This window comes from Rhinopithecus roxellana, chromosome 6 (assembly GCF_007565055.1).
Source record: "Rhinopithecus roxellana isolate Shanxi Qingling chromosome 6, ASM756505v1, whole genome shotgun sequence".
Lineage (NCBI taxonomy): Eukaryota > Metazoa > Chordata > Mammalia > Primates > Cercopithecidae > Rhinopithecus > Rhinopithecus roxellana.
In genome coordinates, this window is record NC_044554.1 from 143,229,762 (window position 1) to 143,248,239 (window position 18,478).

Below are 18,478 nucleotides of genomic sequence, written 5' to 3' on the forward strand. Positions count from 1 at the left end.
GCTGGGCGCACAGGCACGCGGGTGCGGGAGGCAGCCCCACCCCGCCCCCAAATCCCTGCGATCCTGGGGATTAGGTTCATTCCCGGCACTGCCAGTGGAATCGAGATTTGGAGGCCGGTCGGGAGACCGAGGACTTGAATTCTCGCGTTTTCAATGATTGCATTTTAAAAATTGTCCTTCCACCCATCCTCTTCCCCCTCACCGGTGCATACACACCCTCTCACATTTGTAAATTTGTTCTCTCTGATTTGGTCCTGATTTGTTGACAGCTCTGATCTGCCTTGGGCTAATGGATTAGTTAGTATAAACCTGTCTTGAAATCTCCTTCCACTTTTAATATCCGCATGGGTTAGGTTAGAGGACAGTCTTAATTCTCATTCTTGGTAGCTAAACACATGCTGACTTTTACGAAGGGGCTGAGTGCCTCTAAAGGTACTTTTTGGTCCCCACCTACTGGCTTTCTGTTGCGCTCTTATTTACTTATTTGGCAGCAATTTTGTAGCGCTCATCGTGACCATATCGGTAAAGTGGATAGACGTGGTAGCAGGTAGGAGTGGATGCAACGGACAGGATACGGTGGAGGATTTGTATTCTTCAGACGTCTTTTTCGGAAGCTTGCTTATCACTTTTGGGGTGGCTGTAGAGTCTGTATCATAAAAGATTTAGAACTGCATTTGAGAGAGGTTTTCATTCTTAACATTTACCTCTAATTCTTTTCCCCTTCAAAGTTTTGTTCTAATTGAGTGAGTACAAACTTGCTTTTGTCGTTGTCGGTTGATTTTGGTGGAATATTTGTGTGAGATGGCAAATACTTTATTTTCTTGTGTGTCAGAAAAAAGTATCCGTGCTGGAAACTTTTCCTGTTGTGTGGTGGTTGTATTCATGTGTTTGTTCCAATTTTTTTATTTCTAGTTTTATCTCTGAGTTACTTTACCTGCATGTTTTTCAAGTTTTCGTAAACAATTTTAAGAACTCTTAAACGTCCTCTCAGACCAAATCAGAAGTGTGCGTTTTGCTTAGACTCCAACCACCACTAATGGGAACCAGAAAAATAACACTTTAAGATTTACATTTAAAACCAGTTATTGGTTTAAAGTTTCATTCTAAAATTTTAGTTTCCTTTCAGAATTTCAGTTATCATAGTTCTTCAGAACTAGACTTATGAATTGGCATTAACAGAGAATAATCTATAAATAGACTGATTAAAATATGGAAGTTTTATGGTACAGTGTGTTTTAAGGGAATGTTGTCAAACCAGCAGTTTTCTACCTTGGCAGTTTGAGACATCGGTTTATAATACTTTTAATTTTGTAGAATGGTTTCTTATATTAAAGTATGTTTGTCTTATTTGGCATTGTCCTTCATGGTTAGTAGGAAGCATCCCAAATGTCTGTTCTATGTGTTTATTAATGCAATGATATACTTAGCATCATATATAATAGGGATGTCATAGGTTTTACGTGTATAGTGAGAAAACAGGAAGATGTCCCTGATGTGTTTTTAAGATACTGGATTTCAGTTAGGGTGTTATAAAAGGACCTGGGTGGCTTTGTAAACAAAAACAAATGCCATAATTTTGTATTCATTATACAGTTTAACATTTATGGATTTTAGTTATTTTGCGTAAAATGTACTTTTTATTAGATTATCCTAATACACTTTCTTAGTCTTTAATATGCTTGTGTTAATTTCTTATAACAAAAGTATTTTTCCCATTCACCCACATTTTATTTTGTTAGCATAGATGTTTATCAGATCTCTACCGAGCACCATATATTGCTTCTAATCATACAAATGCCTTAAATATCACCAGCTTCCTCTGTAAGAAAAGGCTAGTGCTGGTATTTTCTTTATCAAGTGAAAGTGTTTATATAAATTATTTTTACCTGAATGAAAAATTGTTAATTTTATAATGCAGTAAATCAAAGTTTATTTTAGAAATGAAGTCATTAAACCTGATATTAAATTTGAGTTTTAAAATTAAACTACTAGTCTGTGACCTAATGAGCCCTAAAACCTGCCAACATTGGGGAAAATAGATCTTGTTGAGCTGAAAATGCTATCCAGACCTACTTAACTTTGACTTCTTAAATGAGAGCCATTTTATGTTATTTACAGATAAAATGTGCTGTAGCATAATTATAGGACTGTTTAAAAAGACAACTATTTAAATATAAATTTTATGGAATATATATATTCCATAAAATTTTGGACTAAAGTAGTTGACAATTGTAACCTGAGGCTCTTTCAATCTTGAGATGAATTTATTAAGAAAAATCAACCCCCCCTAGTGGCGGCTCTCACATTGAAAATTATCTTTATTAGTAGGAAATACATTTTAAATGTGTTCAATTTAATCCCACTGAAGTATCTTGAACTTTCAATAAATGTTTCCTTTCTTTTTGGAGTAATGAAAGTTGGGAAATTAAAGGCTCTGAAGCAACTTTACATCTAATTCATGTTCCTACTTTAAAGAAGAAAATATCGAAGATGACCTTCATTATAGAATCTACTCTAACTTTCCTTAGACTGTTGCCCCATACTTAGTAACCCTATTCAGAAAAAGAGAACAAATCCTGTGTTTATTCTCTTTGGAAATGAAAGTGTTTGTTTATTTTGTCTCATGAAGATAGTCAAAAAGGCAATTATAGAATTAAATAGAATGTTTTTCCCTAGTGATAATTTTGGATATATTTTTGTATTTTTAAGGTTTTAATAATAAAGAATAAGTTGTAATGGATTTCAGCTTACGTATACATAGAAAGTTAGCACTGTATGTTGGCAAATAATAGGTGTTGAGAAAAGGGGATCTACACTTTAAAATGATACCAGCTGTAGTGGTGATTAAGCCATCATGAAGTGTCAGAACTAAAAGTCACTTCTGAGCCTTAGCTGATCCTTCTTTAAAATGCATACTGATAAAAACTTTTACTTCTATTAACATATTAATAATAATATATAAAAACATTTTCTGTCTTGCTATTCATTCTTTTTAAATGTCATGAATTTCATACATGTACTGAATTGTATTACTTACATAATATTCATTAAATGTTTTATATAAATTTATGGTGCCGTTTTTAAAATAGCATCTAAAATAAAAGAATGGGTCTTTTCAACCCGGGGGGCGGAGCTTGCAGTGAGCTGAGATCGGCCACTGCACTCCAGCCTGGGCGACAGAGCCAGACTCCGTCTGAAAAAAAAAAAAAAAAAAAAAGAATGGGTCTTTTCATTTACATAATTATTTATCCATCATTTTTCTTTCAAATAGCTTGATTTAGATGGCATATACATAGTAGTTATGGACACTTGCTTGTTAGGACTATGAAATGAAGTAAGTGAAAGTGTTTGGTTATAGGTGACACTAAATGGCAAAAAGAGGAAGCAGGTATAAATTGAAAGCACTGGATCTAAACTAAAAAATGAGGTCTAGTTTCTTCACTGTTATAGATCTGGGCAAGTTTCTCAACCAATAAAGCAGGACAGTCAGCACCTGTACTGCTACTCTCACAACTAAAACAGAACAAAAAATATATAAAAACTCTGAAGACTGCTAAAGATATAAATGAAACAGAAACATAAATTATATTCTTTTAGCTTACATTATCACAGAACAATCAATTCTCCCGTGAAACAGTAAGAGGCAGTATATGATTATGTTCTCAATTACGGCTACAGCTGAAATGTGCTACTTCACTGGTGAATAAATTTACATAGTACGTGCTTACTCATATATTTAATTAAGACAGTTACTTAGAAGTAAATACCATACAAATCTTTTACAATAGTACCTTTCTACTTCCACGCTTCTTTTAAAACTGATATTTTGCTAGTGGCTTAATATAACAAAAAATGACTGTTTATTAGCACTTATTCTGATAAAAGCGTGCCCAATTCTTTACATCATTTTCTTCATTTTTGTAATAGTACCAAAGAAAGGTAGTAGGATTTAAGTTTATACATAGGGAACTGAGATTCAAATTCAGAGTTGCTCAGGTAATGAAAAAGAGTTTGGATATTGGATCCCAGGTCTTTTGGCTTCAAAGCTTGTGTTCTTACTGACTTGCGTTCGTACTATCCAGGTGAACAGATTCAGTGATGCATGCAGTACAGCCATATCCTAGAGATTTTCACTGTTTCTGCTCGGATAGTGTTACAGCTGAAATAAATTATTTGTCATTTCCCATACATGATTTGTACTTGCCTATCTCCATACTTGTGTTTTACGTCCTTTCATATTAGAGTCTTTTCTCCTGTCTTAAGGATTTGCTACCTGCTTCCCTTCCCCTTTGAAACGTTGTTTGTTTTTAAAGATGGCATAATACTCTGTTGTGCTAATATTCTGTAATTTATTTAACTGTTTTTGTTTTGGGAGAAAATTTTATGCTCAACCATTTAATACTTTAATATTTCAGAGAATACCCTTGGGACATGTAAATTTTTATGCGAATTCATTTTTTTAGGAAAAAATTCCTGTAACGGAATTTTGGTATAGTAAAGTATGTGTTGTTTTAAGGTTGAACCAAAGTGTACACTCCAAGAGATAGTGTCAGATTAAGAAAAATTTGCTAATTACAATCCCATCATCAATCTGGGGATGTGACTATATCTTTGCATTTTTGCTTAAAAAATATTATTGTCAATTTCATAGGCAAAAGTGTGGTTGGTAATTAAAGTTATATGTTGGGATCGTGGTTGTGTATAGGAGAAGCACTTGTATTAGCAGATTTTCTACTTAGGTTGTCCTTTACATATTCGTTTGTTTTGTCTTACATTTTTCAGTCGTCTTTTAGTTTGTTCTTCTTACTTCTTTCTATTGAAATATTGTTTTAAAATGTATTCCTATTAAATAACACTGGCAGACTTCAGAAGTCAATTATATATGTGGCACATCTTAAGTATAGCATAGTAGGCCTTATCTTTTGACGTCTTACTGTGGTAGTTAGGGATTTTAGCCCTCTCTTGTCTCTCCTTAACCTTTTTCACCATCCCCCATCCTCCCAATATATTTTATCACAATTTTAGGTTATATACACATTAGCGTTGTATTATTTTTGACTGTATGGTGTTTACTGTTGAGCTAAGTAATATACTGTGATTACATTTTCCTTCCTGTTCTATACTATTATTGATTTCTTTTCTACCATCTTCCTGTTTATTTGCGTCTGGGTTTAGCTGTCTCTTAGGTTCATTGGAGACAGAGTTTGTGTTTCTGGCTCCTGCTTTTCTTGTTTTGGTGTGATTTTCTGGAAGAGAAGGGTAATTGCAGAAAGCTAGGTATTCTACCGTCACGGAAACAGAAGTGTCTTGCCTGTATTTAAGACCTGATTCAGATGCCACATCTCCATGAACTCCTTTACAGCACCTGTGTTACTGAGCAATATATTATGCTTGATTTTGCCATGTTATAAAATATATTTCCTCCTAGTAGGAAAAAGAGTGTCTTTAAAGATAAGACTATCATTTGTCTTTGAAGCAACGAGAGCTTCCCAGTATAGTACCGTGCACATAGTACATATTTGAGATGCGCTAATTTAACAATTATCTACCACTTAAAATTTTTTTGTAATGTTTTAGTGATTCTGGTAAGGTAGATACATTTTATGTGGGTTTAAGGGGAAATAAAAACGTGTATTTGCATAGAAGAAGGGGGAAGGGAAACAATGAGTTTTTCAGGATTATGGAACTTATATGGTTTCTAGGCCATATTTCATTTTCCTGATTTTCCCTGCTAATGTCTTGTGCTAGAAACTATGCTGTTTATATTTCATCATCTCTCCTCAGGTATAGCAAACAAAAGGGAAAGGAAAGAACTCATCACAATTATAGGGCAGCAGCAGGAGGGTGGCAGAAGACTTCTGACTCATTAAAAGTGGCTTCCAGCCAGAATTCTCAGAAGTTTTTGTAGATGTTTTTGACGCATATAGGGAAATAAAATATCCAGCTGTGTTCAGCCTAATAGTGAAGTTGGGATCTATTTGTGCTATGTGTCCCCTCCATTACGTTAAGTACATAGTTTATGATTGTAAATATTTGAAATTTATATTCAGAGATAAATATGGATGCACTGAAGCTGGGGGAAGGAAATGAAGAATGAATGGGGTTAAGAGTTGGGCTTTACTGGGTGTAAGTAGTATGGTAGGGGGATTTTATTGAGGAACACTTCAGATTTCCTAGCTGTTGGATGGAGAGTAACACCATAGTTAGTGCTGAGAAATGGGTGCCCAACTCCTGGGGAATGTGAATGGAAGGGCAGTCAGGTACAGGTACTGGAAATAAAGATAAACAAGTTATGGGTAAGTAGACCAAAGCAGTAAGAGTAGATTAAATCACGCTGAGGAAAAATCCGATAGAGCAAACTCAGTACTGTAAGAGGTAATCTCTTGTTAAAAAAATGTCACTTTAATCTCATAGGATTACTGAAACCATATCTTTGCATGTCATTTTGAGGTTTTATAACGAATATTATATAAAGTTATATATATACACATATATACATAAATATACAGTTATATTTATGATTAAACTTGGTTAATTTTTTCAGCATTACTTCAAACACTGGCTACAAATGATGAACCTTATAGACATTTTTGATGGAGATCTTAAAAGACTTTCAAGATAGCATTCAAACTGTCATTGGGCATACTGTTGGGCCTGTTACCACCAGCAGTTAAGGCTTGCAGGACTTCTAAACAGAAGTGTGGCATGCAGTCAGCTAGATTCTTGATTTCATAACAATTTTGATTACAGATTGGGACAAGATTTTTGAGGTAAAGGTTTCAAAAAATAATAAGTTGCTCCTTTGCCTGACCAACATCATATGGTCTATTTCAGGAGGTATTTGAACTCCAGAGCTCCCAAATCCAATCTTACAGGGATGTTTATTTATATTTCAAACAGCCTTTTCCTTAAATAATGGTTAGCAGTGTCCTTTGGTATTGATTCGAAGACAATACAAAAGTAAAAATATTAGCATAATCCAAGTCAAGTGTAGTTAATGTAAGATTACTCTCTATTTTTAATTGTTCTGTATATCTTCAAGATGTATGGATAGATATTAAATATTTTCACAAAATCTGTACATTTCTCACAAAATCAGTGAAAAAGTGGGTCAAATGAATTACCTTTGTTAGCTTTAACAATCTGACATTTTAAAAGCTTCAAATCCAGTACATTTGAATTGTTAAGTTCAGTGGGTACTTCTCAGCCCTGACCTTAATTCCTCTGTGTATTTGACTTTCTTCTATGACCTCCAAAATATTCTACCCTGGTTCTTTTCCTGTCTATCATTTCTCCTCTGTGTCTACACCTCTTCCATAGCCCTATACCTAAATGTTGGTATTGCTGAGGTCTATCCTCAAGCCACTTTTTTCCTTTTCTGGTACAGCTCTCATTAGGAAATGTAGTTGTTTTTCCAAGCTACAAGTCGCAGAACCATTTGCAACCTCTCCTCACTCAATGGTTTCCTCTTCCTTGCTTCCTATACCGAGTTAGTTTAGTTCAGTGAACATTTGAGTCTGGCTTAAATCTCTCTTCAAGCCAGTCCTTTCCTAACCTCACTGTCACTACCTTAGGTCAGGTTGTGATCATTTCTTTTCTTGGCACTTTTGGTCAGCAAACATTAATTGAGAATCCACTCTGTGTCAAACATTATGCTAGGCATTAAGGATACAAAAATGATTCAAGCTTATGTAGAAATAAGGGTGTTAGGCAAACAAGTATAAGCAATTAGGTTACTTGACAATGGAAATTTGCTCTCATATTAAATACTTTATGAGACACATAGTAATACATTAGAAGTGTAGACAATTTTGCATTATGAAAAGCAAGCCTCAGAAGCTAGTGTGAGGTTGAATATTGTAAGGAGCCAGCACAAGATAGGCAGCACATGAAGGGATACCCACATGAAGGGATACCTTTATGTTACTATTGGTTTTCCCTATATCGTAGCATCTTGCCTTGTTTCAGTGTTTGTGTTACTTTCTTCTCTCCAGTGTTTCATAATCATTACTGGAAAGCTACCAAGAGTGCAGGACTGGATTGTATACAGATTTTCTATTTATGTGAAGTTGTTTGTATGGAATATTCCTTAATGGAAGCATTGTATAAGGCATTTGTATAAGAAGTCAAATGGGGCAGAGTTGCTAATCCGTTGTGAGGTTGGTCAGGGAGGACTTCGTGAAAGTGATGTACTTGAGCGGGGACTTGAACCGGGTGGAACATAACAAGGAGGTTGTATGAAAGCACCAAACCACATGTTGTAACTGTAAGTAATTTCTTAGCTCTGGGGTAGAATAGACAAAAATGGCTTTGACTAGATTAAATGAAGCCAGAGGGGTAGATGAAGCTAGAAAGATCATGAAGGATTTTGCGTGCCAAGCTAAGGAACATGGACAGTTCAGAGCTACTGAAGGATTTTAATCAGAGGAGTGACATAGTCAGATTTATGTTTTAGAAAGAAGTTCCTGGCATCCCAGAATCCTAACTTCAGCGAACCCTGCCCTGCTTTCTGTATTCTCTATCACCAGAGTCAGCTTGGCAAAACACAGGCTGATCTTGTAAATCCCAGCTCAACACTTAAGAACAGATGCCTAAGTCCAATTTTCTACTGTTACTTTGCTATCTCCTCTATCTTGAACATTTTTGCATCAGACACCCACATGGCTCACTTCGTTTTACTCATGTCTGTGCTGAAACATCTCATCAGAGAGACATTCCTAGGCTATCCAAACCAGCATCACTTCTGTCACCCCTGAGTTTCTTACCTTGCTTTATTTTTCTTCTTAGCACTCACCCGCCCTAAAAGTTATATGTTTATTTGTTTATTTCTGCATCCTCCACCTAGGATGTAAGCTCCATAACAACAGGAACTTTTGTATATTTTGTTCACCTCTAAGTGTTTTGTTCTGGGCACTTGATAGGTGTTCAATATTTGTTGAAAGAATGTGGCCCCAACCACCTTTCTTCATTTCTCTCTTTCTCCCTGTGCTTCTCCCTTCAGATGGGGGAATTCTCACAGTTCACCAATGCTTAGTTATGCCTCCTCCTGAAATCCTGTCCCTCCCTCAAGACCCATCTCAGATACCACCTTTTCTGTAAAATCTTTTTTCAAGCAGTTGCTGCTTCTGCTTAGCTCCCATAGCACTTGTTGAATATTTAGAAGAAAAGTGTTTACCTGGGCTGTCCAGGATGTGATAGATATAAATAAATACTTGATAGTGGTTATTAATTAACCAGTAGAGAATTGCACAATGAGGTAGACAAGCATTATAGGCAAAGTTTGAAATTCAGTTGGTTAAGTGGAGAAATGCAGTAATTAGGTGTGACTTGAAAATTGTTTATAAATGCAGTATCATTAGGGGAAAATAGCTAGGGGAACCATCACCAATTTCTATTATATACACAGTTGTACAAACAATCTGGAGATGGTATCTGTCAATACATACATACACACACACACATCATTTTACCGATGTATTACCTTTTTTGTAGAAATATTTACTTTTCATCTTCTTTCTGCCTAAAGTGTTACTTCTCCACATACATCATTGAAAAGAAATTATCTAGAAATGTTTCGATTGGGTCATATTAATAGCACTATGCCCAGGCCAATTTCTCCTTTCTAAAAGCTAATATAATTCCATTTGAATTGTCAGAAATGTCTTTGTCATAAGAAAATGCTGGATAATAACTTTTCTGGCTAACAGGAAGGTATAGAGATATAAGGTATAAATTACTTTGGTTTTCCAATTCAGCATGGGTATCTGATGATCCTTAAATTCACTTTAAGTGATTAATGTCTGCTGTGAAATCCTGGCTAGGGTCTTTGTGTGAAGTTGTTCCACTTCCCATTTCTGAACTCATATTCCTCTTTGACCCATGAGTGTCTTTCTTCTCAGATGAATATCATGCTAAATTGTTTAGGGTTTCATTGAATTTTCTAATTGAGACACAAGCTATGAAAGCTAATAATTAAATAGAATTATTATCTGCATGTAAAAGCAAAAATTGCCAGTAATCACCATTAACCTCTAATATTTGCCAACAAGAAATGTAAATAGCAAAAGTCAATTTTATTCTTTTAATATTTGAGGACCACATTAGATGGCTAGAGGACCATCTGCAGGTGCCAGAGGGGCTTTGGGCCATTATCTCTAATGAGTTGAAAGTAAATAAATACAGGAAGCTGGTGATATGAAGATAAATACTTTATTTAGGGTTGTCCCTATTTATTGACAACATCAATGATGCTGAGATGCTTCCTGTGGAAGATAGCAAAAGGAGTATGGTTTTCATATAATTCATCACAAATATCTCTTTTTTTCCCACCAAACAATGGCTAATGCATTTGAGAGGGGGAAAAAAATCCCAGTAGATCTGTTAATTGGGAATCACTATACTACAAATCCATGAAGTATAAGCAAACATTTTCCTATGATGCGTTCATAAGCTTTTTAATGAAATATTAGGAAGAATTTAACCCATTCCCTTGTTTTTCTTAAGATGTGAAAGGAAGATTTTAGAAAGACTTATGTAAACTTTAAGTAGACTTTAAAAGTTTGTTGTGTTAGAGAAATATTTGAGATGTTATAATGCAATACAAATTTTTGCTTTATTTTTTTTAAAGGATTTTTTATGGTATTTTGTTTGTTTTTCAGAGTAAAGCCAATCCCGGCTGAAGGAATCAAGTCAAATCCTTCCAAGCGGCATAGAGACCGACTTAATACAGAGTTGGACCGTTTGGCTAGCCTGCTGCCTTTCCCACAAGATGTAATTAATAAGTTGGACAAACTTTCAGTTCTTAGGCTCAGTGTCAGTTACCTGAGAGCCAAGAGCTTCTTTGATGGTAAGACAGAAGATTTAATTTGTCTGTGATAACTTATAAAAAATACTTGTATTAAATATAGCTGTTTCTGTGTTAATAACTATAAAAATTAGCTATATTTGGAAAATTTATTGCTGTATAGTAAAACTTCAGTGGCAAAGCCAGATTTAGAAGTCTTTTTTTTTTTTTTTTTTTTTTTGAGACAGAGTCTCACTCTGTTGCCCAGGCTGGAGTGCAGTGGTGTGATCTCAGCTCGCTGCATACTCTGCCTTCCAGGTTCACACACATTCTCCTGCCTCAGCCTCCCAAGTAGCTGGGACTACAGGTGCCCGCCACCATGCCCAGCTATTTTTTTGTATTTTTAGTAGAGATGGGGTTTCACCGTGTTAGCCAGGATGGTCTCGATCTCCTGACCTTGTGATCTGCCCGCCTTGGCCTCCCAAAGTGCTGGAATTACAGGTGTGAGCCACCGCGCCCGGCTACCAGATTTATGAGTCTTAAAATCACTTTTCCAGTTCTATTCACCCAACAGATGCAGCCACTGAAATAATGCATGGTATCATTCTTTGAAAATCATGTATTTAGAAGTTACACTCAAATTGATTATGTCCAATTCCAGTTTCCCTTCTACTTCAATATTTAAAAGTCTGTCTTTTAAAAATAGAAATAAAAAAAGGATAAAACACCATCTTGCTAGATTTTCTGTGTTTTCATAGATATCTCATTTTATTTATCCCTCCAAAGTTATGTGTATTTCTAATCTTTTTTTTTTTTTTTTTTTTTTTTTTTTTTTTCTGAGGTAGACTTTCACTCTTGTTGCCCAGGCTGGAGTGCAATGGCACGATCTTGGCTCACTGCAACCTCCAACTCCCGGGTTCAAGCGATTCTCCTGCCTCAGCCTCCCGAGTAGCTGGGATTATAGGCACCCACCACCACGCCCGGCTAATTTTAAGTATTTTTGTTAGAGACGGGGGTTCGCTCTGTTGGCCAGGCTGCTCTCAAACTCCTGACCTCAGGTGATCTGCCCATCTCAGCCTCCCAAAGTGCTGGGATTACAGGCGTGAGCCACTGCGCCTGGCCTATTTCTAATCTTTTACATTAATTGTAGACTGACTGCAAGATATATAATTAAAACATGTTTTTCACTAGAAAGAATATTTGAAAGAGTCAATAGAATTTCATTCATTATCTATTGTGTCACTGAAAACTGTCATTAACCAAACCACGTAGCATCCCTATAGCTCAGTTTCCTCAGCAGTAAAGGTTAGGATTTTGAGCTAGGTGGCTGGATGATACTTGTTACCTTTAAATTGCAATGGAAGTTTTTGTTTGCAAATGATGTTTCAGTGTATTTTCTCATGTAAAATTTATTTATGATTTCTCTTTGTCTAGAAGGCAGAAATAGATTTTTTTAAGGAAATGGTCTTTTTAAAATGTTGTATAATTTTACTAACCATAGCAAGTTAATGGTAAAATCTCAGTGGGCTATGTCAGTTAGTGCTTCTCATACATTAGTGTGCTTACAAATCACATAGGAATCTTGTTAAGATGCAGATTCTTGTTCAGTAGCTTTAGGTGTGTCCCTAGATTTTGCTTGTCTAACAAGCTTCGAGATTATGCTGATCCTGCTAGTCTAGGTCACTAGGAAGTGCCTAGACAACACGTTTATTGATATTCAAATTGGTAATTTGTGTTTAGAATACTGCAGCAGTTAATTTCCCTTTAGATTTATGTTTACATAATGTGATGTGTTTAGTCTGAGCATCTTTTTATTTATTTGCTTGCTTGCTTGCTTGCCTGTCTGTGTGTTCTTTCTTTTGGACAAAAGCTATTTAGTTTAACAGTTGTGGTCTGGGCAATATACAGATTTGAGGATAGTGATTTCAGGAAAGATTATGTATTTCAAAGTTTCATAGTACACAAATTTTCTCTGACCTATATAAAAAGCGTTTGAATTTTCAGTTGCCTCTATACCAAACCCTTCATCTTGGGAGAAGAGTTACGAAGTATTCAGTGATGTGTCTGTAAGTATGTGTTTATTAGCTGTAGTCATTTAGCTGGTATAGTTGGAACTAGAACTCAGGTTTCTAGATTCCTTATGTTGTTTTTCCTGACCAAATAATACCTATATTTTTCTCTGGCAACTGTTGCATAGCAAAGCACTAAGGATTTTTTCCTAGATCTGTGGTTCTTAAAAGTGTGGTACCCAGATAGGCAGCAACAGCATCACTTGGGAACTTGCTAGAAATGCTAATTATTGGGTCCAACCGTAGACCTATGTAATCTAAGGTGGTAGGACCCTTGGTGGTAGGGCTAGATGCATGTTGAAGTTTAGGAGCCACTGCTGTAGATTGTAACTTCATGCCTCCTCCCAGCTTCACAGAATGCTGTCCTAATCCCTAGCATTTACTCACATGCTGTGCTTAGTGCTTGATCATGTGTTGGCGTTCTATGATGTATAAGACGTGGTTGCCACCCTTAGAGACTCTGGAGTCTAGAAGCCAAGGAGGCATTGTTCTCTGACTCTGATAAAGGTTTATTGACTTGAGTCATTTTACCTTTCCATTTCTTGTTCCTTTATAATGGGGAATCAAATTATATATGTTAAAAAGAAGAAAAAGTGTAGGTTTTTCTTCTGTTTAGAAGTAGTATGTGTGTATCTAGGCAGATACATACAAATGTATATATGAACAAACATACATAAACAGATATATTTCTATATTTAATGTCTATATTATGTATGTGTGTTCATGTATATATACACACAGACACATACATGATTGGATACGTGTCCTATTATTCAATGCCTCCAGTAAAGGAGATCTCAGAGTCTATCTTATAAAGAATGCTGTAGTTTCTTTAACACAGGGTTCATCATGGAATTGTTAAAAACTTTTTCTCAGTTCTTCATTAATGAGTTTGTCTATTTTTTATTCTGGTTGAGTGTATTTGACAGTAGGATCTTATCCTATTTGCATGATTCCTTCATCAACTACATTATCTTTAACGTTAATTTCTTTTCAAACTGCATTGTGCGTAAGAATTACCTAGAAAGTTTTGTAAAATGCAAATTCGAAGGCATGCCCCTGCTGATAACAAATAAGTTCTATGTAAAACCCAAGAATCAGTATTTTAACAAGCATGTTAGGGAGTCTGAGGCAGTGATTTAGCCTAGCCTTGAGTATGCCCTAAACAAGTTAATTTTTTTTTTCTTTACCTTCAAAATGACAAATGCAAACATACAAAATTTAAAGAAGTCTGTAAATATTTTTGCTTGGGTTTTAGTGGTGTACATTCAGCCTAAGCAGTTTCTTAGATTGTTTGATACAGAAACATACAGTTAGATGGAAAATGAAAATAATCAAGTTTTTTTTTAATGCCCAAATTTCCTCCAGACTACCAGTGGTCTGGAAAGGCAATTTAACATTTCAGAGCACACGGAGAATGAAATTATAAGGGTAACCCTTATGAACTGAAAAAATGGTAGATGCAAACGAAGAGACTTGAAACAGGCTAACAATGATTAGGATTTTTGTGTGCAGTTGGACCCACTCTCCCACTATTAGGGAAACAGTATAGCGAAACGAAGGGAAGCTCAAAGTGAATAACAGGATGCAAACAGGGGGTGTGTAAATTCCTGCGGAAAGAACAATATAAACGAGTAATCATACAATCTGGTTAGAAAGGAAACTCAAGTTTTACTGTAACAATAGATATTTTTCCAAGAAAATACATCTATTTATTGCAAGTTTAAATAATCCAACTTGGATGGATCTTCTTAAAGTTTGGAACCATGACTGTACTGCTGCTGCTGTCTGAAAAGCAACACTGAAGTTTTAAGTACTATATTAGTATTTATCCATTTCTAATTAATTAAAACATTTTGAAATATTTAAAAATACTTGAACAAGGCTTAGTAATTTTTCAGTTATTATAAAGTTGAAAATAGTTTCTTTGACATGATTTAAGCATTACATTTAAATATATTATCTCTGAGATGGAGGGTATTTTAAAAATTTAAGTAACTTAATGATTATAATATTAATAGAGACTAGGATTTGGGTGGTTACAATCTAATCTTTGAAACTGGTTGATGTGAAGAGAAAGGATTGTTTCCTCCCATGTCATGTCTCTCAAAATTGTTAAACAGTGTACACTGGGCTTGTTGACCAATCTAATCAGCATCGTAATGTTTCATTCTTAATTTCAACATATATTTAATACAGTTTTTAATGAGATTTCCTTACTATTTTTTTGAAATGCCCATTATTATGTAAATATTTTGTTCAAATTATTCTGTTTTTATACAGCTACCCCAAAATTAAGAATCTGAGAATGACTACTGTCTCTTTTCTGTTTACATGCAAACACCTAATGAGCCTGACAAAATGGAGCTTAGGGATCTGAGTTTCTGGTTTCAAAGTCTTGCATTTGCAGCTGTTATAGGAAATAGTATTCTTCTAGTTATTTTTAAAACAAGGTAATGTTAGGGAAAATCTAAGTCTTGAATCTTTATACATGCTTAAAATAATCACCATTTTATAAAATGTAGAATTATTTACATGTTAAAATATTTTACACTCATTAAGCCTAAAAATGCTGTGGGAAGAGAAGATGATAGTTATATTATGTGATGATCTAACATTTATTTGACCCCATTGTTTATCATGGATCTTTCTTGACTTTATTTTAAATTAAAAATTACAAGTGCTCTGTTCTTGGTCTTCCTTTTGCAGATGCTTTAACAGTTCATTCCCAGTTCATTAGGTTTTCGAAAGAGAGCTATTGTGTTTATTCATCTTCAGCTTGTGCATTTCTCCGAATTTCAGTTGTTTTGGTATCTCTCTAGACCGGAACATTATTCTTGAAAAACAAGAATATGTACATGTGTATATGCAAAGGATAAGCTTGAACAAGCAGTAAAAATGAATGTTTTATAAAATCTAATAGATTTGTATGTCTGCTTTTTCATTCATGAGAATTCTATAATTTCATCTGCTTTGCTATAATTTTAAAATTCACGTATGTCAAGTAATTTACCAAAGTTTCAGTATCATAGTGGCATAGCACATGTTATTTCTTAATTCTAGGACTATCCGAAGTAGGTTTGCTTGCATAACAGTTTAGCACATTTGAAATCACCAAATAAATTATTTGTTGAATTTGATTTACCCATGACATTATCCATCTTACATGGTGATTTAACTGTTGTCTTTTTTCCTAATTCACATTTTAAAACATTAAACTCTTAATTACAATATTCATGATAACTTTCATAGCTAAAACTATTTAAATCTAGGTTATTTTACAATTTTAATTTATGGACTTTATACAATAATTATAAATACAAATAATAATAGCGCATTCTTATTGAATGAATATATAAATCCTGGCTCTATTTAATATTGTGACCTCTTTGGTTCAGGAATTTAATCTCTCTTTTCCTCAGATATCCCAATTTAAAGTGTAAGATTTTTTGGATTATATTAATAAACCTAATATGATAGAACTTTATATACGATACTTTTATCTCTGCTTTTGTTTGCTTTGACAAGTATTTTGAAGAACACAGTGACAAATATCTGAGATTCAAACAATCTAAACTCATTGCATCATTTATTATGTATTTTGCTGCTTTCCTGTCTCTTAAATTTACTGATTTAATGGGTTTCTCTTTGATCATTACCTAGTCCTGCATGACTCTAGAATCCTTGCTTATTTGGCCATGAACAGGTCTAGTTAGTCATGAATTTTTTTCTTTTTAGGGAGACTACCATTGGGCTAACATTAAAATCACCAACTTTCAGCAATTTTCCTTTTTTAGAAAATTTTCAAATACAACATTTAAATTTCTGTAGTTAAATCTTAGGATATTTCGTGAGGGTTTGTGCTCTGGTTAATGGAAACGTACACCTTCATGTTATAGTGTTTTAGAAAATATATTCACATATAATATTAATTGCATTAAAGTCTGTGAAGAAATTTTTAGTTAGTAATATTTATGGATTATTTTTAAATCTTGCTCTTTGACAGCCTTTTGACTTTTTGATCAATGAATTTTAATGAGTAACTCAAATTTGTTTATTTGCTCATGGCTGGATATTTAGATTTTAGAGTCATTATATCGTCAGAATAACATTTTAAGCCATGAAAGTGAATAAAATATTCCAGAGAAGAGCATGTAGAATAAGAGAAAAAGTACCAAAGATAAGATGTTTTAAGGATGAGCAGGGGTGGTAAAAAGTGAAATCTGTGGAGTACGAAAGTATGCTAAGGTGATAATGAGTTGACTTCAAGATGCCTTCATTTGATGTGTTCTTAAATTGGAGAGCCAGAGAGAAAACTGTACATGAAAGTGTAAACATGAAATGAAATGAAAGTGTGTACAGAAAAATAATAACACTAGAGAAGGTGATTTCTTTTCCTTGTTTGTCCATAGAGGCCAAAGAGCCATTCAGTTGTTAGCAGTGGGAGATTAAGAGGAAGACAAATGTCTGAGCTCCGTGGCTCATGCCTGTAATCTGAGCATTTTGAGAAGCCGAAGCAGGAGGACTGCTTGAATCCAGGAGTTCAAAAGCAGCCAGGACAACATAGTGAGACCTTGTCTCTACAAAAAATAAAAAATTAGCTGGGCTTGGTGGTGCACTTCTGTATCCCAGTTACTCGTGACGCTGAGGTGGGAAGATCTCTTGAGCTCAGGATGTCAAGGCTGCAATAAGCCGTGATCATGCCACTGAACTTCAGGAGTGAGAGTGTCTCACACACACCCACAAAAGACAGAGACAAGTAGTCTAATGGGATTGGTTGACATAAAGAACCTTAATGAATTGTACATACTGAATTCTTCATGTATTTTCCAGCCTGAAATTTTCCCACACAATTGTCATTTTTACAGAACGTTCTGTTGTCAGTTGGATTTTTTTATCATGTCTAGTTTCTGTGTTATGGAGACATTTCATCTCTTTATCTCAGCATGGTAGAGGGAGATTGTGTTTTGTGATGAAAGCACTGACAGACAGGAGCTGTGGATGCTAGTTCAATTAACTAATCTTGTGTTTTTTGATAGATTTTTAACCTCACTGTTCCACAGGGTCTTCATCTTCTCAGCATGTTTGATAATGATGCTTGCTTGCCCTGATGTGTTAGGTTTGTAGTAAATTAATCCTAAAAATGAGAGATCTGTGAAAAAAATTTATAATTAAAATTGTTACTCTTATGGAAATCATAGTTATTTCCTGCAGAATCCTGATATTTCACTTGTTTTAATGGAGAATTTTCTTTTCCTTTTTTTAATATGCATAAGAGCCTTTACAGACCTGGTATTAATATCAATTGAGAATCCCTTTGTTTACTTAACTTCATATTTTTGATTTAGAGATGGAAATTTGTTAATAAACTGTTTTTCCCCCTTTTGATATAATACATAATAATTTACTTCCATATACTGTTTTCTTTTATCGAAAGTGGCACATACTCAAATCTAGATGCTTGGAAAAGCTTGCTTTGGTGAGGATACAAAAGTTGGGAATTGTATGCTACTTGCTATATTGGGGTACATGTCAAATTTTGTGTTATTGCGCTATGTCTTAGTCTTAGGTGCTTCAGTTTTTGTGTTTGTAAAACTTGTTATTTCCCGAAGACATTCACAATAAT

The 18,478-nt window shown here is 34.7% G+C and overlaps 1 protein-coding gene across 1 annotated transcript in view; it reads left to right on the top strand.

Moving 5' to 3' along the window:
• The window catches only part of AHR (aryl hydrocarbon receptor), a 48,207-nt gene that overhangs the window by 164 nt on the left and 29,565 nt on the right, over positions 1-18,478 (top strand). Inside the window, exon 2 of the mRNA XM_010378420.2 lies at positions 10,659-10,846. Within this exon, the coding sequence (XP_010376722.2) occupies positions 10,659-10,846 (188 nt within the window). The remainder of the gene's footprint in view (positions 1-10,658; positions 10,847-18,478) is intronic.